Raw genomic sequence first — 24,448 nt, 5'->3', positions numbered from 1 at the left:
TTAAAGATTGTATGTGGATCTTTGGAGGAGGAGTAAACAACGATTGCAATCGCAGACTTAAGGCAGACCCGAACACGAGCCCTTTATCGGGATTGTGCGGTGACGAGAATGTCGGTTTGAGTCTAAACTTTGCCAGGATGCCCTGTATTTCGGTGCCCCACGTAAGTTCACTAAGCGAACAAAACTAAAAATACGAACTGCGCCCGAGGACCCGAGTTCACCTTTCACTATATATCTCCGAGGCTGTCAACACGAAAGCACGAGATCCATAAATCTCGGCCCCTGCGTCGCAGCAATGTATGTTTGATTTTGGAAAGTCAGCTGGTCAGTGGGACGGAAGGGAATGCTAATTGAGGTTGCTTGCAGCAAACATGAACTACTTCAAATTATCGATTATCCTCGGTGTTGTGTTGTCTGCTTATTATTACCTCGATAAATACGTTCTTCCCACTTTATACATATTTGACCCTGAAGTTTTGCATGGCATCGTCAAAGTGAGCTCTTTCCTGTTTTGTGGTCCGAGATTGAAGTTTCGGTTTCATGTCATTTCTGGGTGGCTGTTGTTAATTCGATGTAGGATTCCCTCGCGACCGTGCCGCCCGGAAATACGACTGCGCTTTTTTACGAAATTAATGGCAGACTGAGAAATGTGTATGGGGATAATATAAATCCGTATAACAGCGACGATTGGATGTTTAATAATGCCGGTAACGCAATGGTATTCTCCTGTTCTTTCCCCCACTTTCTCGTTAGCCAGACTCGTGAACGAGACAGCTAACTGGCGTGCACAGGGTTCAATGTTCATACAACACGCTTCAATCTCAGAGTACCTTATATTTTTTGGGACGGCTATTGGTACTGAAGGACATACCGGCGTGCATCCCGCGAACGACTACTTCTACATTCTCAAAGGCGCACAGTGGGTCCATGACCTCGGTGATCCTGACCCTATCGTTAGTCCATTGTTTTGATTTCCGCTAGTTTTTCCTGACTAAAGTGTGCTGATGGTTCGTAGATTTATGAGCCTGGTGATTTGCATATCCTCAAACGCGGCTCCGTGCAGCAATATTCCATGCCAACAACTTGCTTCGCTCTCGAACTTGCACAAGGTAGGGCTGGGCTCCAATTCTAGTCTGTCACACCATGACTGCCATATGACAATGCTAATCGCATACAATAGGTTGGATCCCTGCCATGCTACCGTTTGGTCTCGCGGACACGCTGTTCTCGACTCTAGATCTTGGGACGTTTGCACGGACTACATATTTTACCGGCAAGGCGATGATTGAAAGTGCGCTTCGGGGCAAGTTTTAGATTTCGCACAATATTGGAAGAGCATGCGATAGATTGAATGCATTATGATAGATTGAATGTATTATATTGATTTACTCCTATTGTATTGAATGATCAAGGACTATAAAGCAGCTTTTGGCGCATCTGCCTCAATAGCGTCCCAAATCTTGTCAATAACCTCTACAATATCCTCCGGTAACGGCCCCTGATCAAGGTACTCCAGATTCTGCTTCAACTGGCCAATATTCGAATACCCCACCAAGATCGCATCCCCGTTCGTCAGCTGCGAGTGATGTCGGAGCCACCGGAGCGCGATAGCATTGTTCGGGATACCGTACTTCTCGCCAACTGTTCGGAGCTCTTCGACGGCAGCGAAGAGAGCGTCCTTGAAGAACCAGCCTTGGTTAAATTGGCCGTTGAACGTCGTGGGATCGAAGTTCCCGCCTGCTGGCGGTGACTCGTTTCTCTTTATGTTGGAAAAGAATCCGGATGCAAGTGGTCTAATCTTTGTCAGCGCGCGCTCGCGTTTTAAAAAACAAATTCCAGCATATTATCATGCTGGCGGAACCTACGAGTAGGCGTAAAAATCAATATTGTGCTCCCTGAATATTGGAATCAATTCCGTCTCAGCACGACGACTAAAAATATTATAGAGGCCTTCATAAGAACTGGGCGCGATCCAACCGTACTTCTTCGCGCGCTCGACAAATCCCAGGATCTCGTCCGGCTGGTAATTTGAGATACCGAATCTCTCGAATTTACCTTGCTTGTACAGCTCGTTCATGGCTTTATGCGATTCCTCGAACGAAACAGTGCGATCTGGCGCGTGCAGATATAGCGTGCGGACCTTGTCGACTTTGAGCCGTTTCAGTTGCTCGTCAACGGATTTGTAGATCTGGTCCGCTGCGTGGGCACCATCTTCGAAACTTCGCACTTTGGTATCAATTACGAAGTTCCCGTCTTTCGTAACTTCCAAGTCGCCAAGGAATGTCTCGGACTCGCCGTGGTGGCCGGCGGGATAGAGATATGCTGTGTCGAGATATTTGTTCCCCAGGGAATGGTACAGGTCCAATATGGCGCTCATGTCCGCGGTGGTCTTGATTTTGCCGTGGGGCCCGACGTTGTTGGTGCCCAGAATTAAATCGACAGGCATAGTGCGTCGTGAGGGGCTTATACTACTATTGCAATTCGAGTAGTTTAAGGGCCATATCGATGTTATACAAGATTTCTCGGGAAAAAGTCGCAGGGTCTATGCGGCTTGATAATGGAGAGCCTTGATAATGGAGAGCCGAGCTACTATCGGGATGTTCCGACACGGACAACTTCACATCCCTCAACAAACGTCCAGACACCAACTTAAGTAAATACTGCGCAAATATAATAATTGAAATATACAAAAAGGCACATATCGTACATAATGCAAATCCCAAAATTTATTCAATTGGAAACTCCAATGCACCTGAACCTCAAACACTCATCTAGGCCAAATATTTCTATTTTACTCATTATGCCACACCAAGTTTCGCAAGCTATCCCATCTATTCGAGTCTAGATAAATATAATCCATACTAGTCTTCATGCTGGGTTGTAACACATCCGGGTCGGTACGGAACATGTACATGACCAGGCCCCAGCACACTGCAGCAAACGCCGGCCAGACTTTGTTGCCAACATCCTCATGGAGGGATGGTATCAATTTCTTCTTGACAGTGAGCTTGGCGAGGCCAAGAACCACTCGTGAGAAGACGTACAGGACGATCTGTTATTAGCGTGTGTTAGTCACGGCTTGAGACACTGAAGACCGGAATACAGACCTGCTGATTCACAGACGACTTTCCTCCTCGGCCGAAAACAACATAGCCACCTAGTAGACCGGCTATGAAAGTGTCTATATCTTGCTCCTTTCCATTCGTGGATTTAAGCACGTAAAGCGTAGATTTATAAATGAATACAAATGTCGCGAGATTTCGTGCATGCTCTCTTGTTGCCTTGATTATCAATACCATCTTGTCCTTGAATCTACAGAGCCGCGTCAGGTTTTAATACGTAACCAAATTTGAAATATCGAAGATATGTGTACTTACGATCCGTTCCTGAAGAGGAATGTCATGACCAAAGCATGCGCAAAGCGCACTTTACTTCCATATATTGCGCCTGACCACGCGCGTTAGCTGTCATTCAAATCTGTCAAAAAACTGCAACGTACCATTTCGAAGGCCCTTTAGAATTCCTAAGATATCGTGATATTTAGGATCCAGAATGACCTGCTGTAGAGTATCTATTGCCCTATCCATTATTGCTAAATTTTTCAACTGGCACAACGACTGTCTCTGAATCGAAAATCGGGGTAATTTGTTTGGCTGTGCTGACGTATGTTCTGGAAACGATTCAGGCTCGAATATAAAGAGCCCTCGGGAGTCGGATATCGCGGTCTTCACGAGCGTCCACGAGACCAGGGGCCACAAAACTGATATCACTAACGAAGAATCTTGACCGAAACTGAACGTCTGGCGTCGAACCGAGCAAGTTCATGTGATCGTGTCATGTAGACTAAGAGCATTGAGGTTCGATGTGCACAGGGACCTTGACGGCAGTGCGTGCCCCGCAAACAGCCACGCGAAAGTGGGATGTGGATGACGTCATCGTGGCTGCTCTCGATGCCTCCTCGGTGGTTGCTTTGTTATTGGCCTGGGCATCTGACCGGCAAAACATCGCGTACTCCGATCATTCACACGCCTCTGCAAGACACTTACTTTCAATACAGTTTCCATTAGAAAAAATGAGAGGAGAAGTCGTTCATTTACATATAGGCCAGGTTAGTTCTATTTTAATGACATCGTCCGTACTCCAACCTAACAGAAAGTTTGAAGGCTGGGGTTCAGCTCGGAAACGCAGCGTGGGAATTGTACCTTCTCGAGCATGGCTTGCAACCAACTGGATATTTAAATGAAGGAGCACAACACACACCAGGTTTAGAGACCTTCTTCGCGGAGACCGGTATCACAACTTTAGAATGTGTTTGGAAATAGCTAACTAAGGTACCATATCAGGTAGAGGGAAGTACGTACCACGGTCGGTATTTGTTGATCTAGATAGTGGAGTATGAATCCCCTGTCTACATGCTGTCTAGATCTGATAGCTAAGTTATAGCGTAGACAATCGATCAAGTACGATCTGGCCCCTTGCACGGTCTATTCCATCCTGAGCAGCTTATTAGTGGTGAAGAAGATGCTGCTAATAATTGTGTGTAATTAGTCGTTTCTCACTCGCAATAATTAACCCTGATTAGATGCTCGTGGATTCTATACCATGGGTAGGCAAGTTATTGACAAAGTCAGGGAGCGTGTTCGACGCATCACTGGTATGCCAACCTATCGATTGTTCGGCACATTACTATATAGCTTACGCAAACATTGCAGAAGCGTGCTCTAGCGTTCAAGGATTTTTGGTATTTCACTCATTCGGCGGTGGTACCGGCTCAGGATTTGGTGCACTGCTCCTGGAACACATCGCAGCTGAATTTCCAAAGAGATCAAAGTTGGAGTTTGCGGTATATCCTGCGCCGCGGGTTTCTACTGCTGTCGTGGAACCGTATAATGCTGTATTAGCGACTCATGGGTATGCCTAGTCCGACGAGTCCTCGTTACGCGCTACTAATAAGCTATAGAACAATTCAGAACACTGACTGCTCATTTCTGGTCGATAATGAAGCTGTATACGATATTTGTCAGCGCCGATTGGATATTCCGCGTCCATCGTATGAGAATCTAAATCGTCTCATTGCCCAAGTAGCTTCGTCCATTACGTCGTCGATACGATTTGATGGAATGCTCAACGTCGACTTGAATGAGTTCCAGACGAATCTTGTGCCATTTCCGAGACTTCATTACCCACTGGCTTCATATGCGCCAATATATTCGAGGCAGGCTGTGCAGCATGAGATGCTCCGTGTGAATGATCTAACAGCGCAGTGTACGCCTTGACTTATATACGAGAGTGACGGAGACTAACAATCCTTTAGGTTTTGAACCAGAAAACCAGATGGTAAAATGTAACTCTCAATTCAGCAAATACATGGCTGTAGCTATGCTCTACCGAGGTGACGTGACCGCAAGTGAGTGCAATGCCGCAATTGCATCACTTCGGCAGCGCGGTGTTGTCAACTTTGTTGATTGGTGTCCTACGGGGTTTAAACTCGGAATTAATAATCACAAGCCTTTTACTGTGCCTGATGGGGATCTGGGTGCTGTGGATAGATCGTGCTGTCTACTGGCTAATACCACTGCTATTGCGGATGCATGGGCGAGGTTGGGTTGGAAATTCGACTTGATGTTTAAGAAAAGGGCGTTTGTGCATTGGTATGTGGGCGAGGGCATGGAAGAGGGAGAGTTCCATGAGGCAAGAGAGGACTTAGCTGCCCTTGAGAAAGACGTAAGTGGTATTGATTTGTATTGTGTTGGCAGCTGGCTAACTTCTTGCAGTACAGTGCCGTTACTGATAATAACAATACCTTGGAGGAAGATGAATTCTAGGTCTGATAGAAATGCTAATACTGTCGTTCGTTTTATCATAGAACATATCGTTTATTGAGACTGTGACAAATTTAGACAAATTGGCCCAACTAGTTGGGAATGATTGTTGGCATCAGAAAGCTGAGCGCAGTCACAAATAACATGTCTCGAAAAGAGTCATCTAACTACAATTGCATAGAATGCTATGAAAAATGAGCCTAATAAACGCAAAAGGATCTATTTTTAAAAAATCATAATCCGTATCGTAATAGCTATCTGGCCCACGGTAGACAGTACATAGTACAAAGCATCGTGGATTTGTACCTTTAACGCGAAGGCCACGAGAACGGATTTCACAGTAGATATATAAGCTTCGACTAGCCACCGGGTGAGGTTGTGCTCAAAATTTCCTTAGGCTTAATTAATTCATGGGACTCGAAATTTTGGCGCCAATTTTAACATGCCGATAATGAGCCGCACTGCGATAATACTTTTCCTCGGAGATTACCTAACATCCTCAACTCGTTATATTCCATTGTCCGCAGGCAATGCGTGTAGCTTATGACTGAATCGAAAATATTCTTAATAGGCGTGAGCGGTCCGTCAAGCTCTGGAAAGAGTGTGAGTTGTCCAAAATATGCACTGCAATTTATTAAAAGGTTACAATACTAAATGTGTGAGTCAGACGCTCGCGCGACTACTTCGACATGTGCTTCCGAATTCGTTTATCTTGCATGAAGACGATTTTTATAAGGTACGTGCATTGGCGTAAATTTGTACGATGACAAGTTGTGCTAATAAGTCTTAATATAGCCTGAAACAGAAATCCCTGTGGTGAATGGCATAGAAGATTGGGATTGTCCTGAAGCCATCGACTTCATTGCACTACGGGCGGCCATCGACTATATAAAGAAGAATCGCAAGCTTCCGGATAATGTTCATTACAAGGAAGATCAGAATAGCTTGGGAACGCCGCCGGTTAGTAACGAAGAGGCAGATGAAATTAAGAAACAAGTTTTAGGCGAGAACTCAGTGGCCGAGAATACCGAGTTTTGTATTGTGGATGGATTCTTAATGTTTAATGACGACGTTATCACAAAGCAGTTAGATATTAAGTTTTTACTTCGAGCCCCATATGAGAGCTTAAAGAAACGACGTGAGGCTAGAAGTGGTTATGCCACAATAGAAGGTATGTCTCATGATTGCTTACTGCGGGGAGCTTGTGTTAACTTGACATGTTCTCAGGATTTTGGGTTGACCCGCCAGGATATTTTGAGAATATAGTTTGGCCGGGTTATGTGAAAGCCCATAAGCATCTGTTCGTAGGTGAAGATTTAGAAGGACCACTTGCTCCATACGCAATCCAGCAAGACATTAGAACAGCATCAGCTATAGACTCGCATATGAAGGACATGTTGAAATGGGCACTAGAAGTCGTTGCGGAGAAAGTTTAGAGAGCTATCGAGCTAGGTAAAGATGATTTTTGGATACGAATGCCTCAGTGGAGAGAATAGATTTGCATCAATAGATCTCCATGATTCTGTAAATTCATCCCAGACAGTTAACCTTATAATATTGAAGTATTGTACAAATGCCCAAATGCCGCAATAAACATCGACTGAGCCACTAATACATGTCCTCTTGCTGCGTATCTATGGAAAATCCTATGTCAATCAGCTTGCTATTCTTTGTAAGTTCTCGCCGTCTGCGGTTGTCGATTTCGTCCTGTTGAGCAGCGTATATCTCGTCCAGAGATACTTCTCTTAACTGTATGCTATTCTCTTTCTCAGGATCCTTCAAGTTTAGTTATGTTAATCACAATCCGAACACCTCTGACCAAAAAAAAAATGTGAAACTCACAATTTCGCCGACTAGAACCACGTTTTCCCCTCGCACTATGTAAACTCCTCTCTGAATATCGCTGTACATTGACTCGACAATTATCCGTTCAATTGTGTCTTGTAGAACTAGGTTTGCTGTCATAATATGAGACGATCTGAATTCCTGATGGGGAACGGGAATATTTACCATACTGATCAAATGATCTGAGTATTCCAATCAATTTCCGGCCATCACGAAGAACCACAAGTAATTTCTCTAGAAACTCTCGGTTAAGCATGATCTCGGAATATATTGCAACGGGGAATGAGAGGTGCTTACTGTCGACACAATCCACTAGCTGGGCAGCGGTTGTGAAAATGATGGATGGTAGTAGTGATGGATCGGTGTTCTCCATTTGCTGTCAAAACTTGTATTGGAGAAGATCACAATTACAAAATCTTCGGTGCTTGTATAAAATGCCGGATCATATAAAAGGTGAATGACGTCCCAAGGTAGAGTGGTTAGACCACTAACCAAGCTAGTGGAACACGTGATACGGAAACAGGTCAAGTTGACTCAACACGCAGCCGCCTGAGCCTCTGACACTCCACTGAATGTTCAACATTTACAATAACTTTGCTGATGTATTTTCCGTAGTTACTTAAATGGACCATAGTTAATTTATGGGACAGTAACAGGGTTTAAATTGATCTAACATATAGCGCGCTGGTGGGCAATAGTCATCAAGCAATCATGTCAATCACCGAGCTCATGAAATCGCATATGTGCTTCTAGAGCGAAACTGATCATCCGCTGACCGCAAACAACGCATGGTTCGTCATAACTATCCTCTTCAAAAATTACGTCCTCGTCGTCTTCTCCTAGAAAATTGAAATGGGCTACCTCTAAGTCAGCATATTCTCCCACAACCTTTGCTCTCTTGGTAACCGGTGATTCTGCTCGGTGAACGACGTCAAGTTCATTATCGTCCGTATATCTCTTCTTTCCAAAAAAGGAAGTTATATCGGAGCTCTTAGTGGGAGCTTTTTCGATATTAACCACAGCGACATTCAAAAGCACAACATCAAATATTTTGGCGTCACCAATTAACTTCGAGAACAGCGGCATCCAACACCTATCAACTAGGTAATCGACAATATAGTCTCGACTGTGGCTACTGGAGAACACTATTGACGGAAGCGATTCACTCCTTGATATTCGTGGGCCGTAGTATCCAGTTGATCTAGGCCTGGTACTCAATCTCGCAGTTTGAGGATGCCCGAGCCAGTCTCCGTTTGAATCCATTAGATCTATGTACATCCTGTCTAATAACGAATACGTCAACCTGCGCAGCACGTTGTGGACTTCTATTAGATCGGTTAACGACTTGAACGTGTCCTCGATTGATATTTGTGTCGGCATATCGGAGGTTGGCTGGACCTAATGTTGCTGCTCATTAGCACTATTCGAACAGATTTAGAGTGCCACTTACGGCTGTTTGGTCTACCCCATGTAATAAATTCCATAATTTATCACCAGATGATTGACCAAGGATATTTACAAATAGCTGTTTGCTTGCCAGGTGCCTTACATTGAATACTGTGGCATCTCTTGCTCCCTCCATCGTGTGATTTACACTGTCTGTTCCTTTGTAAATGGCGTCTAAAATAAGAGATTTGCTTTTGTGCCCGATCCATGGGATCCTGCCAATATCATACGTATCGAGAAAATCTTGCGCAAATTCCGGAAAGAGAACAGTCTACAGAACGAATGAGTTGATTTCCTAAAGCAATCAAACATGGAGTGTTGCGTACTTGTTGGTTTGGTTTGTGGCTGGAACCTGCCATCTTCGCCAACGTCTTATTAATCGAAACCCCACCAGATGAAGTGTACCCCTTTATATCCAAAATCTGTGACCGTATGTAGTGACATAAATGCGATCCAAGAACCAAGCGAAGATTATCTCCTTCAAAATCTCCAGGTAGGGATCCAGCGGCCATGTTACCGGCCACAGATGACACCGGACAAGAAAATCCGACAGACGGGTCTTCCTTACTCATCCTAAAGAAGAAGGTTGAGACTGGGTGCGAGGACGCTGGTGGTACGTGTAGATCGTCGAGTAATGCAATATTGAAATCTATCATATCGGTCACGTCCAAAAACAACTCATCAAATCCCAAACGCTCCACTTTCCCACCCCACACCATTTCGCGGGCAAAGTACCATAGCTCCTTAGAGGCATCTCTATACCGTGATAAATCCTATATCACGTCACTATCAGTGTCATACAGATTAGCACCAATACACGACGTACCTCACCATTCACGATAACTAGGTCTGGGAACTGCTTCACCGCGTCTACGAGCAGCTGCAACTTTTTTACGCCTAGAGCTCGAGCAACATAGTTACAAGTGCATATAATTCCCTTTTGCTTCACCGCAAATGCAATCTTTTTCAGTTCAGGGTTAAAATGCTCCTCAACCTGTGCGGACAGATTAGAAATGTATTGAAAACCATGGTTGGTCCTGCAGATTTATACTCACAGAACAATAGAACGCATCCCAATCTAATGCAATGATAACGGGAGATCTTAACATCCACGCATTCAGACTCGCTTCAACTGCTCAAGAAGGTTGATCGGACAAATATGATAGGTAGATTAGTCGGTAGCTTTGACTAAGAGGGAATTTGAAATTGCTGTCGAAGGGTTAGGGCTTTCAGTATTCCTCCCAGATGTAGTATGCGATTGCGCAAAGTACTTGAAGCACTATTCTCCAATTAAATATCAATATATTGCGAACAATAAGATGTGAAATTCGCCTTATCTATCGCCAAAGGAATTAATACGAAATTGCTATTGGCAGACCAAGAACATCCATGGGGTTAGGGGTGGCTTTGGGAGTTTTGATCCGGGTAAACTATCACAGAAAAAATGCGAAACTTTTTTTGTGCAAGATTTGAATTCCTCACCGAGTGTTTGTTGTACTCAGGATTCAAGTATTTTTGTCTGGTCGACAATGCGGAGTAAGAAGAGATCCGCGGCAAAATCCGTGTTAGCAACAACAACAATGGCCAGGCATGCCAAGAAGCGGAAAGTGAGCGAGCCGGCAGAGGAACCGAAGCTCAAGTTTTCGTCGCTGAGTAAGGCTACAGCGGATAAATATGAGGACGACAGTGACGAGGATTTTGATGACGAGGATATTGAGTTAAGTTCTGGATCTGAGAATGAGGAGCAAGAATATGAACGGCGGCCACGGGAGTGGAGGAGTGATGTGGAGAGCGAGGAAATTGTTGAGAAGTTGCCGATTAAAACAGCCGGCGGTGGGATCAAGCGGGTGTTGGTGCAGAAGAAGGAGCTGAAAAAGGAAAGTGAGTATGAGGACGGCGAGGATGGCGAAGAACAGCATGTAGAAGAGGACGAGGAGGAGGACGAGGAGGAAGAAGAGCCTGAATTACCAGAACGAGACATGATCCGGCTAGCTAAGGAAGAGTTATCCAAGCTTGCAAGCGAACTGATCGAGGATCCGGAAGAGAATGTAAGGATGTATCACTGCAGTTATCTCTAAGTTGTTCTAACTTCTGCTAGGTTTCGAATCTGAAGAAGGTCTTTGAGTATCAAAGTAACAAGTTATTGAAGATCAAGCAACTTGCGTTAGCGACTCAACTCGCAGTCTACAAGGATATTATTCCGGGCTACAGAATTCGTCCATTGACTGATGCTGAAAAGGCCGCTAAAATCTCAAAGGAAGTTAAGAAACTGCGCAATTTTGAGCAGACTCTGGTATTGAATTACAAACAGTACGTCGATAGCTTGAGCAGTTATGTCAAGAGTAAGAACTATTCTTTAGTTATTATTTAAGAGGCTTATTAATATTTGAGTAGGATTGTTCAAGTCGGACATATTATCGCCTTCCTATAAAGTTGGCAGTACGGCTCTGTCGTGTGCATGCAGTCTTCTCGTGGCTGTCCCTCATTTCAATTTCCGATCCGAACTAATCAATATTGTTGCACAACGTCTTGGTCGGCGACGAAATATGGCCGCAGGAGTTGACGGCCTACAAGCGACTCGTACGAACGCTGACGACGCCGGGTTTAGTAAATGCATTCAGACCATCACAGTACTGTTCCAGGACGACGAGACGGGAACTATTTCGCTTGATGCAGTCCAGATTATTACCAAAATGATGAAGATGCGGAAATTCAAAGTGGACGAAGCTGTACTAAACTCGTTCTTGCATTTGCGACTTTTGACCGAGCTTAATGTCTTGGACGCCCAGAAACGAGAAAGCTTGATCGATAATCGTCCAAAATTGAAAAAGAAAGATCGAGTTCATCGAACGAAGAGGGAGCGCAAATTGGCGAAGGAGATGAAAGGCATTGAGGAGGAGATGAAAAAGGCAGAGCATGCTGTTTCAAAGGAGGAGACTGCGCGACTACAGTCTGAGACTTTGAAGATAGTGTTTGCAACGTATTTGATCATCCTAAAGGAGCGTGTGAATTCTTTGATGGGAGCTACATTGGAAGGACTTGCAAAGTAGGCCGTTTTCGAAAGTTAGTTGGACCGGGAATGCTAACAAGTTGTAGATTTGCGCATCTGATCAATGCAGACTTGTTCGGCGACCTTCTTGAAGTATTGAAGGAACTTATTCGAGATCGACAGATGCGAAGCAACGAGGACGGCGAGATTGAGATCAAGATTAAAATTATTCGGGAGGGTTTACTTTGCATTGTGACGGCGTTTGCGCTATTGTCTGGGCAGGCAGGCGAGAGTATAGGCTTAGACTTAAGTTTCTTCATTACGTATCTCTACGGAATTATCATGCCGTTATCGCTGAGTCCCAATATAGAGTACTCTAGCAAGTCGCTCAGACTTGATGATCCGTTACAGAGTGACGAAATAGTCGGCAAGCATGAAGAGAAAGTCAACCTGGCTACGGAAATGGAGATGGTTATAAAGGCATTTGACGCCATGTTCTTCAACAAGCATTACAAGACAGTTTCTTTTGGCACCGGCACTAATAATAATTTGCGGATGGTTGCATTTGCTAAGCGACTTTCTCTGGCAATGTTGCATTTCCCGGACAAATCGTGCTATGCAGCCATAAAAATGTTGGAGAATTTGTGTATCAAGTACTCGGGACGGTCAGGAGGCAACGGAGGCGATTCTAAGACCGGAAGCGGTGCTCTGACAGCATTATTCACGACAGAAGATAGAGTTATGAATGGAGTTTACCGGCCAGAAATTGATGAACCGGAACTCAGCAATCCTGCTGCAGCCAATATATGGGAGACATTTCTGTTAGCGAAGCACTACTCGCCTCGAGTGGCAGAGAGCGCGAGGAGGTTACCGCTGAAAACGATTGGACGTTAGATAGTATAGTGATTTGTGCGATAGAATGTATTATATTAAAAATGGCAATCGTAAGACCGAAAATAAGGCCACTCTGTTCATTTGACTTGGAGCCTAAGACGGGAGGGGAATGCGGGTTAGGGCTGTGGCTTTGGTGAGCTGAGCGACTGCGGATAACGTAAACCGAAGGGATGACGTTGGAGTGCGGCCCCAGCAAGAACATGATCGACCTGACGTACGTATGAGGCATTACGCAGCTTCAACGCCCCTCAATTAGCACACTAGTTTATTCCCATGCGGCCGGCCGTGGTTCCCTCCCCGTCAGGTGCGGAACAGACCTTGGAAGCTCACCAGAGTATTTAGAGAACATTAATCTCGTTTGACTTCTCGCTACCCACTTTAATATTGTATCACAGACACTCTCAATATCATTGCACTTTTACAGAATGACTTCTATAATCGTGTCCAACATCTCACCTGAGATCACTAAGCAGCAGATCTCTGACTTCTTCTCCTTCTGTGGTAAGATCTCATCGATCCAGATTCGCGAAGCCAGCAGCGCTGAGACTGCCACGAAGATGCAGGAGGCTCGCATTGTATTCGAAAACGATTCGGCCGCAAATACTGCTCTACTCCTCACAGACACGAAGCTCGGCAACTCCAACGTCGTCGTCCAGCCAGACACCTCTGCACCCAAAGGGAAGTCCGAGGGCACTGCTCCTGCGGCTACTGCAGTCGTCGCCGATGAGGAAGGACATGATATTCAACAAGAATACAAGCCCAAAGCTGCTATTATTGCCGAGATTCTCAGCCATGGCTACGTGTTGAGTGACAAGGCTGTCCAGAAGAGCGCTGAGTTCGACAAGCAGCACGGCATTTCTACGCGATTCCAGAAATTCCTATCTGACGCTGACACGAAGTACAGAATCACCGACCGTGCAACCACGACTGCTACCAGTGCGGACGCGAAGTACGGCATTAAGGAACGCGTTTCTCAGACAAAATGTCTTTTCCAACGGTATTTCGACAAGGCCCTTGATAGTTCTGCGGGTACGAGGGTCCGCCAGTTTTATGGTGACGCGTCGAAAGAGGCTACTGATATTCACAAAGAGGCAAGAAGGTTGGCGGATATGCGGGAGGGGAAGCCGGCTGGGTTGGGTGAAGAAACCAGTGCTGCTCAGGCACCTATCTCTCAGGAGCCATCTAACGTTGGTACTTCGTTGTAAGGCTGATGGTTGGAGTCTAGCACTTGTTAGTTTTCGTGATAAGTTGGTTTGATTGCCGTTGTATATAAATTATTATGCTGCAGTCGTCTCTGTATGTTAATGTCAAATGAATCCGCTCGTTTTAGTGCAGATCATATTGACTTGTAGTCAACATTCCCATGTCTTGAAAGCCAAAGCTAATGTGTAAATATAGTAAAGTCCAAATTAAATGTGCAGAAACATTATATGTGTCGTTCTTAGAGATTCACGATTTTGTGGGTGACTACAGTAGCCGAACGCGCACTTACCGAAGGATGCAGCGAGAAGTTAGTTTAAGGCAGGAAGTGCCGCCTCGAGCGGAACGCTCTCCACAGTATTTCCAACCACAGCCACCAACACCCTTCACTCCACAACGCAGAGTAAAATGCGAGGGCAAAATTCTTACGAACACGATGTGTCAGAATATGACGAGGTTGTGGCCGATGCCGACACTGAATCTGCAGCAACAGCCGCTGATCTTGGATTGCGGCCAGTGCCGACATCCTATTCGACGTACTCCCAGCTCGACCGGCGTGCGACCAGTAGGAAAGAGATACTGGGATGGCTGTCTTTTGCATTAGGAGCTGAGCCGTTCACGGTCGCTGCTGTGGGTATCTATTTGCCTATATTGTTGGAGCAGTTGGCTAGGGAAAGGTCAGTTATGGCAGATGATCATTCGGTGTCTTGCCAATACTCTGGCGATGTGCCTGGGCCGTCACCAGGACCTCCTCCGAATAGTGACACAGAAAGATATTGCGTGACGCCTGCCCTTGGGTTTTATGTTCATCCTGCGAGTTTTGCATTATATACTTTCTCGATAAGCGTGTTTCTACAGGCGATTGTCGTCATTTCTATGAGTGGGGCAGCAGATCGAGGTATGTTGTGAAAGAAGCAGTGGTTATGCGCGAACAAGATGACGCTGACATATTTATCCAGGGAGCTATCGAAAATCACTATTACTAGCATTTTCTTGTTTGGGTGGATTATCGTCCATATTGCTTATCGCGGCTGTACCGTCCGCATATTACTTTGCATCAATCCTCACAATCGTCGGAAACGTATGTATCGAACTATGTTAGAATCGAATTGATACTAATTGGCCAGGTATCATTTGGAGCTGTTGCGGTTTGTGGAAATGCATTTTTGCCAGTCTTGGTCCGAAATCACCCTGATGTTCTCGCTGCCGAAGCCGGGCACGAGCTCTACCCACCAGAAGAATCATTATCACATACGACCGAGTCCTCGACGTCGGCGCTCACCGTCACAGATTCAGCGCCAGACAACGCACTGCAATCCAGTAAGCCGCCGGTCGTGACAGATATACCAGAGACTTTTGAGTCGTTTCCTCCCAACACCGTTGATCCTGATGCGCGATCATTCTTCGATCACACAGCAAACGACGCAGCCGCCGAAAAGGCGGCTGAGATTTCAAATCATCTAAGTGGAATGGGTGTGGCATGCGGATATCTTTCTGCATTCATTGTGCAAACCAGTGGCGTCATATTTGTTGCTGCTATGGGATCTAGCATGCTTTCTATTCGTTTGGTGCTAGTGGGAATTGGCGTATGGTGGTGGTTGTTCACTATTCCGACAGCTCTCTTTATGCGACCGCGACCTGGTCCACGACTTCACATTCGTGACAAGGAGAGGGTGATCGTTCGATATGTGACCTATGCATGGAAAACACTTTGGCGTACTGCTAAAGAAGTTCGGAAGCTGCGCGACGTGGTGTTGTATCTGACAGGCTGGTTTATTCTCTCTGACTCTGCTACGACGATCAACGCCACGTCAATCCTCTTCGCGCGCACGGAGCTGCACATGAAACCCGCGGCGCTCGCGGTGGTGGGGATCATCACCATGATATTTGGCGTCCTGGGTGCGATCTTTTTTTCGCGCTATGTTCAAAAGTACCTCAACATTCCGCCTAATAAAGTTATCACACTGATTGTCGGAATGACGACTTTAATTCCCGCGTACGGCCTGCTCGGATTCGTAACGGATAAGATTGGTCTGCATCATCCGTGGGAAATATACATTCTGGCAGCAATCTATGGCATGGCTCTAGGTGGTATGAGCAGCGTCTGTCGCTCCGTCTTCTCAATGCTCATCCCGCATGGGAAGGAAAGTACGTTCTTTTCGTTATATGCCGTGACAGACAAGGGGTCGAGTATTATTGGACCGACGATTACGGCCATGATCACAGATCGCACACATAATATTAGGTACACCTTTTACTTCCTGTTTCTTCTCCTTTTGATATCCATGCCGATATTTTATAGCTTGGATGTAGAACGGGGAATGCGGGATGCGCAAAGATTTGGCGAGGAGGAAGAGGAGGTACGCGTTGAGGATGAGCAGATCCATATATAACGGTGTATGTATTTTGGTAGGACGGTTAGGGATTGATTATATATACTTGGAGTTTGGGACACATTGTTTGTGATTGTTGTTCGTCACTTGGCCGGTATGGTGCATATACAGCTTTAAATTTTGTATATAGGTTTTGATTGTATGTGACCTGTTGAAGGCACTGTAATTCTCCTCGGTGGAATAACTAGTGATGGTGAAAAATGGATAATCTGGTCGCAAAGTCCTCGAGTTATCGAGACCCAGGGTTAACAAACCCTAATACACAATATCCCGCCCAAATTGTGCTGGTCTCGTCTTAAAGTGCTCGACAGCAATATACTCATGGCAATTACTTCCACAACTGGTCGTGCTGGCTCAGCTTACAGTCGATATTGGAGTACTATTACAGAACCTCGCCATGGCAGCAACGCAAGAATCTCTAGATCAGACACCGTTGTCACTGTACACACCGATCCTTACGACGCCGTCTATCTCACGGGCAGGATGGTCGATCCACACAGCCAAAAGAGCGATTCTCAAGTCCGACGAAATCGACCAGATTACGGAACGTATTAAAATCCCACTTCCCGAAATGATATTCGGGAATAACCATGTGATAATAAGGCACGATGCGTCGGGATGGGAGATTGGGTTTAATGCCGTTGACGCGTTAGATCGAGTTGCCAAACACGGGAATCCGGATGGTGGATTAGTTAAGGTGTCGTATTCGGAGGCGTGGTTGAGAGATAAGTGAGTGATTTCCGTCAGTATGGAATGAGAAGTTCTCGGGGCTAATGAAGGCAGAGCGATGTCGGAGGACGGGGTACATGAGGTCGTGAAGCCATTTGATTGGACATACACAACTGATTACCGAGGCACAAGTAGACATATGACGACGTCGTTTGAGAAAACAGAGGATAAAATACCATTGCATAAGTTACGACGACCAGACCCTATTCTGTTCTTCGAGGATATAGTGCTATTTGAGGATGAGCTTGGGGATAACGGGATTTCGATGCTGAGTGTGAAGATACGAGTCATGCCGGATCGGTTACTGTTATTGTGCCGATTTTTTTTACGTGTGGATGACGTTGTATTTAGGATTCGGGATTGCCGGATATTTGTCGAGTTTGGCGAGAACGAGGTGTTGCGGGAGTACGTTGTCAAGCAGGATTCTTACGAGAACGTGAAAAGGAAGATCCCATTGAGGACGCGAGATTTCGGGTTGTTTCTGAGAGACCCAAATTGGGTTGCTGAACAATTGCCGGTGATCGAGACTGTCACGGAGAAAGCAAAAGTGCCTACGCAAGCTATGTCGTGATGAACCTAGGATATGGGCTTATGCATATGCGGTGTTACGGAGATCAAAAAATGCATTCTAATAGTACAAAAATTATCCCACCTTGTTTGATTTAGTAATTCTTCAATACAAGTTGTGCAGCGTTCATATCCGACTCTGACGCATCTTTTGTCTCGACAATTTTGGTCAGCGCTTTCCTTGCCACATCGTACAGTCTCTTGTACTTTGACGTATCACTAAACGGGTTTTGGATTTCCGCAATCCGTTTCGTAGCCTTGCAACTTGTTAGCTTCCGATCGACGACTGGCCCCGCAATCGCACTTGTACATACCACCAGCACCCCGGTCCATCCACGAACGTAATCCTCACACAGTTCGACAGACCTCAAAAAAAACTTGACCGCCTCGAGTAGTCTCTCCTCGGTAGCGAGCGAGTGACTGCTAGACGCCGCCTGCAAACTCGACGCGTAAAGCAACAACGTCTCGCCGACCAATGCGTTTATATTATACGCCAACGGAACCAACAACAACACCTCGTGAAGAGCGAATATCGACTGTGCGTACATGCCGGCTTCTAAATACGCGCTTGCTAACTCCGCCCATGATTCGGCGTCGGAAGGATAGTTGTCGACGAGCTTGAGCAACTCTGAGATGTAGAGGGACGTTTGGTTCGAGGACTTGAGGATCACGATCTTGCGCTTGAGAGTGCCGAGCTCGGTGTCCTGACGCCCGGAGAGAAATTCGAGCGCTTTAACAGGCCCATCTGTCGCTTCGAAGTATATACTTCTCAGCACGCCTACGCGGTGCGAATCTTGCCCGAAGCGATCGGTGAGAGTTGTTAAGATTGCGCTGGCTTCGGAATCTTTGCCTGCGATTATCGAGAGAAAAAAGTGCAGCTCGAAAACGCTGTAAAGGTCTTCAGGACGTAGTGAGCGTGCTGCGGCACCGGATGTGACGAATTTGTAGGACGTGTCGTAGAGGGATTGTAATGATTCGGCGGGAAGGTTGAGATACGAGGATGTTGTGTGCGCGTTGCGCAGGGTGTCAATTATTGTTGTCATTGCGGAAATGAACTAATGATATGTATCACACTGACCCGATGACAAACGATAGACTGAGGCGTGGTGGAGGGTCTGATGATGTCTCGCTGGATAGCATTCAATTCGTGATAGTGATCCTTTAGCGTTGAGCCTTACCTGTCAGGGTAAACCTAACATGCCGGCTCTCATCAAGAACTTGCTGTACATCCTGTTGTGTACAACTAACTACATTACAAATTCGATATCAAATTGAGCATAATTATATTTTTGATAAATAACAATGTCATAATCCTCACTGTTTCTAATCAAGTTATTTCGTCGCAGACATATTGCTCCATTTGGCTTCCGAAACAAACCCTAACTTCACGACCAATCTCGAATATATTTTTCAATTTACGCTGTCCACGAAATAATTTTCCCGCCCGTGCACCAAAGCAACAGACCAAGCCAATTGCGCATTTCCCGCGCATATTTTCGGGTTTTGGATAAGGCGAGCTGCGTCTGACTGTTTGTCGGATTTAATTTCGGTGCTATGTCGTCGAGGGGTGTTATATCGCGTGTGGGACGGCAGTCCGGAGTTATTGGGCTGCGAAGCATGTGTGGGAACGGGCTTGAAATTTCACGGCAATATGGTACGGCACCGCAATGGAAGAGGGAAGATGGGTCGTCTGGCGATTCAGACAAGGCGCCGACGACTTTGTCACCACAATCATTCGAATCAGTGTCCGCATCATCAGCATCATCAGCAACCAAGAAAACACAATTACCGATACCAAAGGTCAAGCAAATCATCGATCCTACTTACGACCCTTACGCACCTATCCGCCAACAAGCCGCGAACGACGCCAACAAGTCGTTAGCAGAATTAAGTGGCGTTTCGCTTTGGAAGGCGAAGCTCGTGCTCAAGTTCATGCAGATATTCAGGATGGACATCGAGGAGAACCAGGCCGCCCCGGTTGCGGGGCGAAATTACATGCAGCTGTGTAAAGCACAGGGATATCATCATCCTGACGCCAAGGAATTTGGTGTTTCCGCCAAGTTTTATTATGAACGTGAGTGGTTTTTTTTGCATTGCATTTTTATTTTGTTGGGTAGATGTGAGATTGACAATAGCTTGGGGATAGATATGGGGTTGACGCCGTCGCTGTCGCAGTCGTTTCAGATTTCTGCGCTGCATATATGGATGCTGTTAGTTCGCATGCGTGCGTTACCTGAGAAGTACGCAAACGCGTACGAGCAGGCTTTAGTTGATGGTATTTTTCTTGATCTTGAGAAACGAATGGTGAATGAGTACAAGGTATGTCCATCGAATGATCATTCGTAGATGGAAAGATGACGCTGAAGAAAAAATTCTAGATCAAGAGTAACCGGTTAATTAATAATACTCTGAAAGAGTTCAACATGCAGTTACGTGGCAGTGTATTGGCATATGATGAAGGTCTAATGGCGGACGACGCCGTCCTAGGAGCGGCTATATGGCGGTAAGCAATGTTCGCAGGAAGCATTATTGCAAAAATAACTAACGAATTTGAATAGAAACATTTTCGGCGGCAAGAAGGATATCAACATGGCGAAAGTAGCAATAATGGTCCGCTACGTTCGCACACACATCTTTGTCCTCGAGAAAATGTCAGACTTTGACTTTGGCGTCGGAAGATTCGTGTTTTTCCCGCCATGGATAGAACACAACCCGGATACCGTACTGCGGTACCAGCCGCCGCCTTTGCCTTCAACTTATATTTTCCCCGGGTATGAGTCCAAATTTCGAAAAGACAATTGATGATGCGTCGTCAGAGATATATGAACTGGGGAGTTTGGATGGAGCATATTTTAGCATAGAAGCAAAGGTGTAAATACTAGACAAAAGCCGAATGAATGTACTGTACATAGTTCCAAATCTTTACTGTCACATGTCTTTCCAATAATCTAACGTTCACCTTTTGATGGAGTCTAATGATGGGACTATGCTAGGATACCGAAATATTCGACGCCCTTTTCTTTATATCGTTCTGATAGTGAGGGCCATTGCACTATGAACCTATCAACCACGAATATCAAGATCCGACCTGTGAGAGAGAGCGAATTTACACGGGCGAACGATTCGATGTACACGAGTCTCGTGAGTTTGATTCGTGTAGCCTACATCAGGATGGTTTAGCCCGAAACGCAACTTCACACGAAAAAAAAAAAATAGGACGTACGCGGAGCAGTAATGCAGCAAAGCAAATGAAAACACAACTGCCAGGCCCATTACAAACGACGATATCGGGCTGCACTTTGACGACGGTGAAAAGACATTCGAGCCCGCACGCCGCGCTCGTGAAAATGCTCGTGAAATAAGATTGACCGACGTTTCGCGCACGTGGGAGTTCTAGCGTCTGGACCTTGCTTCGAGAGGCGGAAGAGCTAGTTGTGGGAGATTTGTCCTTTTCGAGTTGCAAGGCGCGGACGGTCGAGAGCTTGTCGCCTGAGAAGGAGACGTAGGTGCGGATTGGGTAGAGCGTAAAGTCTAGTTGTCCAACAATCCCAAGTAATTCGGTTGTATGCCCGCCTATTCCCAAACATTAATTAGCATTACATTTAACAACAAATCTGTCTTTGTTAAATAAAGACGCACCACTTCCGAGAACAAACATCGCCGATGCGCCATGGGGATGTTTCTCCGGTGGCAATGCATACGACTTTAGCAGCGCCGTAACGAGAAACGCGAGGATCCCGAGCACGGTCAAGACAGCTGTCGCGCCGGCAAACACAAGCAGCAGGAGCGGGCACCGCGATTCGTTTAGGAAAAAGAGCACGTCTTTGATCGTGATGGCAGTAATGTCCATTTTGTCAGAAACGTACTTCTGCTGCCAAATGCTGCCATATAGCCATTACTCTCCAATCAGTTGATTGACAGAGATTGGAAAACGGCTTCATCAGATCTTCTACTAGTCGTGAGGCGCTCGGGCAGGGGCAGAGGCGGAGCGGGTTAGGGCCGGGAGGTGCAGTGCAATTGGGATCAATACTTCTGATGATCAGTCGACATATGTATTAGATACCAAGTCCTAAGCCAATCGCAATCAAACAAAGATAGACTACAAATACAACTCTTTTCGTCATTATACCAAAAGCTATACAAAAACAAGCCCACCAACTAGATTAGATATCCCATTGCTCTCATTAATGTAATCGTACAAACGCACCACACTACTGCGCAGAGCCCGGCTGCTGCAACTTCATCAATTCCTTAATCCGCTTCTCGCATGCCTTGGCGGGCTTGCCCACCTTCTCAGCCACTCTCTTCCACTTTTGATCCTCGTCTTCCTTGACAGCCTCGGTCAATTTTGAATCTTCCTCCGGATTCCAAGTGGTGTGCTTCATGTCGGCGTAGTAGTGCTTTTTAATCGCGCCGGCGGTCCGGTTTGGAAATTCTTTAGTAATAGCCTGCCACTTTGTGCCGCACTCAACCAACACTCGCAGCCGCTCTTCCTCGACTTTTGTCCATGTTGTTGCGCGTGAGGCTGGTCGTTTGGCCTGTGTTTGCGGTTGTTGTTGTTGTTGTTGTTGTGGTTGTTGCTGGTTCTGTTGGACTTGTTGTTGCTGCTGTTGCACTTGCTGTTGTTGCGGGAGCGGCTGGCCGTTCATGAGCGGCGGGTTTTGTTTCTGCTTCTTGGCGACGTGGCCAGTGGCTGGGGACGCCGATCCAACAGCGGACAAATCTTCGTGGTCGAGCGAGTCAAAGCTGAAAGATGGGGATGTGGGCGCGTGGGACGGCGGCTGCGGGACCTGGAGATGCTGTTGTTGCTGGGTGGTTGGAGGCTGCTGTTGCGGTTGCTGCTGCTGCTGCTGCTGCTGCTGCTGTTGGGGCGTTTGCTGCAAGTGGTGTTGCTGTTGGCTCTGCTGGGCCTGTTGCATGTGGTGCTGTGGCTGCTGGGTTTGCTGGTGCAATGGCGGTGGAGGAGGATGGGGACGCTTGGTGTCGTAGCGGGCGCCGAACTGGTCCGGGAAGCCCATGGGATCCGCGTGTAGCGGCGGCTGCGGTTGGTGGTGGAGCGGTTGACCACCTGGCTGGCCCTGCTGCTGCGACGTCGGGGGCTGTTGCTGGTGATGCAACTGCGGATGGTGCAGCTGAGGTTGAGTCTGTTGCACAGCTTGGGCACCCAGGTGCTGTTGTCCGGCGAAAGGCGGCATAGCGAACATGTTTGCCTGCTGATGATGCTGCTGTTGTTGTTGCTGCGGCGTCGGACCGTGCTGTGGTTGCTGGGGGGGATAGAGGCTTCCACCGAGCGTCATTGTGGGCATGGGACCGAGACCCTGAGGCGAGGATTGGAATGGCGCGTAGGGATAGTGATAAAGCTGTGGTTGTTGCTGCTGTCTGTTTGCAACCTGCACAGCGGCAGCGACGGAGGGATTCGCAGACGGGGGACCATGCTGATTTGGAATGGGACCGGGACCAGACATGACCGACTGCTGTTGGTGTTGGTGTTGCTGTTGTTGTTGTGGTGGTTGTTGTGGTGGTTGTTGTGACTGTTGATGGTGTCCGGGCAGCTGAGTAGATACAGAATGCGATGGCGACGGGGTCGAAGTCGACTGCTGGGGCGGATTATGGTACGCGAACTGGTTCTGGGGCGAGGCGGTGTAGGGAGTATAGTGAGGGAGTAAGGAGGAGGCGAGGGCCGCTGCCGCAGAGGAGGGCTGCGGCGCCCCGGCGGAATTGTTTGAGGACGACAGCTGGACAAAGAATAGCTGCAGCCTGTGGTGGCTACAGGGAAAGTGAAGTAGTAGTAGTAGTAGTAGTAGTAGTAGCAATAGTAATAATAGTAGCCACTAGGGATTCGATAGAACAGGGCCGCTTGGATAACTTTTCGGAGTTGTGAAGATGGAGCGGGAGTTGGACGAAGTTGTGTGCTACCATGAAAAGTATATGGTACATGCTCAAGGGTACGGTGGTACAACAACGCGGCGGGCAGAGCGTATCCCTTCATGACCAGATATGTGCAACCTCCGCGTAAATTACAGCACCCCCGCCTTGTTAACGGCACGCTTTTCATCTCTCAGCGCTGATTGGCTGGTTAATTGACTTTGGCCGAGGTTCGATGACAGCAATTTGCAGCTGATTTTAATTGCCACCGCAAATTGCCACCCGAGCCGAGGTTGGCCCTGCAGTATCATTATCATCATCAGCAGCAGAGGAAAGTAATCAAGATGGCGATTTGGAGTATCCGTGTCGACAATGCAAGGGCGGGTGGCAGTAGTGAAAGTAGAAAGCAGAGCCACAAAGCGAAATAGGTACTGTAATAATCTGTGGTGTGGTGGGTTCCTTTTAGACGAACCAGCTCAGCTCAGTAGCTAGTAACTATGGTAACTTGGTAGTCAGGTCGCTGTAGAAGGGACAGTAGTCAATTCAAATATCCAGCGTGAGTCAGGGCTTAACTCGCATGAGACGAACTGTGCACTCATTCTTGAAAAGGCACGCGATCATTAAACTAAGTGGTTCGTACCATATTTGACTACTACTAGTATATATATTTAGTAATAATTACTATTTACAGTGATAAA

General features: G+C 46.6%; 15 protein-coding genes across 15 annotated transcripts; 8 read left to right on the top strand and 7 right to left on the bottom strand.

Moving 5' to 3' along the window:
- The first annotated feature begins 184 nt into the window (after positions 1-184).
- V1513DRAFT_444937 (ERG2/sigma1 receptor-like protein) lies at positions 185-1,442 on the top strand. The gene is made up of 6 exons (XM_066898037.1): positions 185-297; positions 367-494; positions 578-718; positions 792-953; positions 1,016-1,109; positions 1,181-1,442. Exons 2-6 carry the CDS (start codon positions 372-374, stop codon positions 1,312-1,314), a joined length of 654 nt encoding a protein of 217 aa, XP_066753487.1. The 5' UTR covers positions 185-297; positions 367-371; the 3' UTR covers positions 1,315-1,442.
- Positions 1,355-2,533, bottom strand: V1513DRAFT_444935 (NADP-dependent oxidoreductase domain-containing protein). The gene is made up of 2 exons (XM_066898036.1): positions 1,866-2,533; positions 1,355-1,793 (listed from the first exon to the last, which is right to left on the bottom strand). The coding sequence occupies exons 1-2, from the start codon at positions 2,444-2,446 to the stop codon at positions 1,415-1,417; spliced, it is 960 nt and encodes a 319-aa protein (XP_066753486.1). The 5' UTR covers positions 2,447-2,533; the 3' UTR covers positions 1,355-1,414.
- Positions 2,534-2,660: 127 nt separating this feature from the next.
- V1513DRAFT_444932 (Tim17/Tim22/Tim23/Pmp24 family-domain-containing protein) lies at positions 2,661-3,873 on the bottom strand. Its single transcript, XM_066898035.1, has 4 exons — positions 3,500-3,873; positions 3,378-3,447; positions 3,108-3,312; positions 2,661-3,052 (listed from the first exon to the last, which is right to left on the bottom strand). Exons 1-4 carry the CDS (start codon positions 3,585-3,587, stop codon positions 2,792-2,794), a joined length of 624 nt encoding a protein of 207 aa, XP_066753485.1. The 5' UTR covers positions 3,588-3,873; the 3' UTR covers positions 2,661-2,791.
- Positions 3,874-3,981: 108 nt separating this feature from the next.
- On the top strand, positions 3,982-6,024 carry V1513DRAFT_399982 (Tubulin/FtsZ, GTPase domain-containing protein). Its single transcript, XM_066895472.1, has 9 exons — positions 3,982-4,108; positions 4,164-4,290; positions 4,344-4,393; positions 4,449-4,536; positions 4,583-4,654; positions 4,713-4,911; positions 4,961-5,265; positions 5,315-5,724; positions 5,775-6,024. Exons 1-9 carry the CDS (start codon positions 4,073-4,075, stop codon positions 5,823-5,825), a joined length of 1,338 nt encoding a protein of 445 aa, XP_066753484.1. The 5' UTR covers positions 3,982-4,072; the 3' UTR covers positions 5,826-6,024.
- Positions 6,025-6,327: 303 nt separating this feature from the next.
- Positions 6,328-7,470, top strand: V1513DRAFT_399979 (P-loop containing nucleoside triphosphate hydrolase protein). The gene is made up of 4 exons (XM_066895471.1): positions 6,328-6,425; positions 6,490-6,558; positions 6,618-6,993; positions 7,050-7,470. The coding sequence occupies exons 1-4, from the start codon at positions 6,366-6,368 to the stop codon at positions 7,256-7,258; spliced, it is 714 nt and encodes a 237-aa protein (XP_066753483.1). The 5' UTR covers positions 6,328-6,365; the 3' UTR covers positions 7,259-7,470.
- V1513DRAFT_444923 (uncharacterized protein) lies at positions 7,274-8,106 on the bottom strand. Its single transcript, XM_066898034.1, has 4 exons — positions 7,965-8,106; positions 7,833-7,901; positions 7,665-7,780; positions 7,274-7,598 (listed from the first exon to the last, which is right to left on the bottom strand). The coding sequence occupies exons 1-4, from the start codon at positions 8,038-8,040 to the stop codon at positions 7,431-7,433; spliced, it is 429 nt and encodes a 142-aa protein (XP_066753482.1). The 5' UTR covers positions 8,041-8,106; the 3' UTR covers positions 7,274-7,430.
- Positions 8,107-8,122: 16 nt separating this feature from the next.
- V1513DRAFT_444918 (uncharacterized protein) lies at positions 8,123-10,293 on the bottom strand. The gene is made up of 5 exons (XM_066898033.1): positions 10,169-10,293; positions 9,940-10,107; positions 9,440-9,886; positions 9,118-9,384; positions 8,123-9,065 (listed from the first exon to the last, which is right to left on the bottom strand). The coding sequence occupies exons 1-5, from the start codon at positions 10,220-10,222 to the stop codon at positions 8,382-8,384; spliced, it is 1,620 nt and encodes a 539-aa protein (XP_066753481.1). The 5' UTR covers positions 10,223-10,293; the 3' UTR covers positions 8,123-8,381.
- Positions 10,294-10,642: 349 nt separating this feature from the next.
- V1513DRAFT_379510 (nucleolar complex-associated protein-domain-containing protein) lies at positions 10,643-12,996 on the top strand (the record flags this gene model as incomplete). The annotated part of the gene is made up of 4 exons (XM_066895016.1): positions 10,643-11,161; positions 11,212-11,455; positions 11,508-12,159; positions 12,210-12,996. 4 exons carry the CDS (start codon positions 10,643-10,645, stop codon positions 12,994-12,996), a joined length of 2,202 nt encoding a protein of 733 aa, XP_066753480.1.
- Positions 12,997-13,227: 231 nt separating this feature from the next.
- On the top strand, positions 13,228-14,410 carry V1513DRAFT_444915 (uncharacterized protein). The gene has a single exon (XM_066898032.1). The coding sequence runs from the start codon at positions 13,422-13,424 to the stop codon at positions 14,199-14,201; it is 780 nt and encodes a 259-aa protein (XP_066753479.1). The 5' UTR covers positions 13,228-13,421; the 3' UTR covers positions 14,202-14,410.
- A 22-nt stretch (positions 14,411-14,432) lies between these two features.
- V1513DRAFT_444914 (autophagy-related protein 22-like protein) lies at positions 14,433-16,882 on the top strand. The gene is made up of 3 exons (XM_066898031.1): positions 14,433-15,094; positions 15,156-15,277; positions 15,324-16,882. The coding sequence occupies exons 1-3, from the start codon at positions 14,605-14,607 to the stop codon at positions 16,587-16,589; spliced, it is 1,878 nt and encodes a 625-aa protein (XP_066753478.1). The 5' UTR covers positions 14,433-14,604; the 3' UTR covers positions 16,590-16,882.
- V1513DRAFT_479276 (TIP41-like family-domain-containing protein) lies at positions 16,883-18,017 on the top strand. The gene is made up of 2 exons (XM_066900300.1): positions 16,883-17,318; positions 17,373-18,017. The coding sequence occupies exons 1-2, from the start codon at positions 16,987-16,989 to the stop codon at positions 17,887-17,889; spliced, it is 849 nt and encodes a 282-aa protein (XP_066753477.1). The 5' UTR covers positions 16,883-16,986; the 3' UTR covers positions 17,890-18,017.
- Positions 17,924-19,039, bottom strand: V1513DRAFT_479275 (uncharacterized protein). The gene is made up of 2 exons (XM_066900299.1): positions 18,200-19,039; positions 17,924-18,142 (listed from the first exon to the last, which is right to left on the bottom strand). Exons 1-2 carry the CDS (start codon positions 18,926-18,928, stop codon positions 17,981-17,983), a joined length of 891 nt encoding a protein of 296 aa, XP_066753476.1. The 5' UTR covers positions 18,929-19,039; the 3' UTR covers positions 17,924-17,980.
- A 295-nt stretch (positions 19,040-19,334) lies between these two features.
- V1513DRAFT_444909 (ubiquinol-cytochrome C chaperone-domain-containing protein) lies at positions 19,335-20,842 on the top strand. The gene is made up of 4 exons (XM_066898030.1): positions 19,335-19,959; positions 20,032-20,204; positions 20,264-20,388; positions 20,444-20,842. Exons 1-4 carry the CDS (start codon positions 19,440-19,442, stop codon positions 20,685-20,687), a joined length of 1,062 nt encoding a protein of 353 aa, XP_066753475.1. The 5' UTR covers positions 19,335-19,439; the 3' UTR covers positions 20,688-20,842.
- Positions 20,741-21,809, bottom strand: V1513DRAFT_444904 (oligosaccharide biosynthesis protein Alg14 like-domain-containing protein). Its single transcript, XM_066898029.1, has 3 exons — positions 21,525-21,809; positions 21,109-21,458; positions 20,741-21,046 (listed from the first exon to the last, which is right to left on the bottom strand). Exons 1-3 carry the CDS (start codon positions 21,733-21,735, stop codon positions 20,870-20,872), a joined length of 738 nt encoding a protein of 245 aa, XP_066753474.1. The 5' UTR covers positions 21,736-21,809; the 3' UTR covers positions 20,741-20,869.
- Positions 21,810-22,096: 287 nt separating this feature from the next.
- On the bottom strand, positions 22,097-23,768 carry V1513DRAFT_414864 (uncharacterized protein; the record flags this gene model as incomplete). The annotated part of the gene is made up of 2 exons (XM_066895799.1): positions 22,502-23,768; positions 22,097-22,465 (listed from the first exon to the last, which is right to left on the bottom strand). The coding sequence occupies exons 1-2, from the start codon at positions 23,348-23,350 to the stop codon at positions 22,097-22,099; spliced, it is 1,218 nt and encodes a 405-aa protein (XP_066753473.1). The 5' UTR covers positions 23,351-23,768.
- Positions 23,769-24,448: the final 680 nt, after the last annotated feature.

The sequence above is a fragment of the Lipomyces chichibuensis genome, assembly GCF_038497645.1.
Source record: "Lipomyces chichibuensis strain CBS 12929 unplaced genomic scaffold V1513scaffold_16, whole genome shotgun sequence".
Lineage (NCBI taxonomy): Eukaryota > Fungi > Ascomycota > Lipomycetes > Lipomycetales > Lipomycetaceae > Lipomyces > Lipomyces chichibuensis.
The sequence above is the reverse complement of the archived record's forward strand: the minus strand, read 5'-3'. Positions and strand labels throughout refer to the sequence as shown.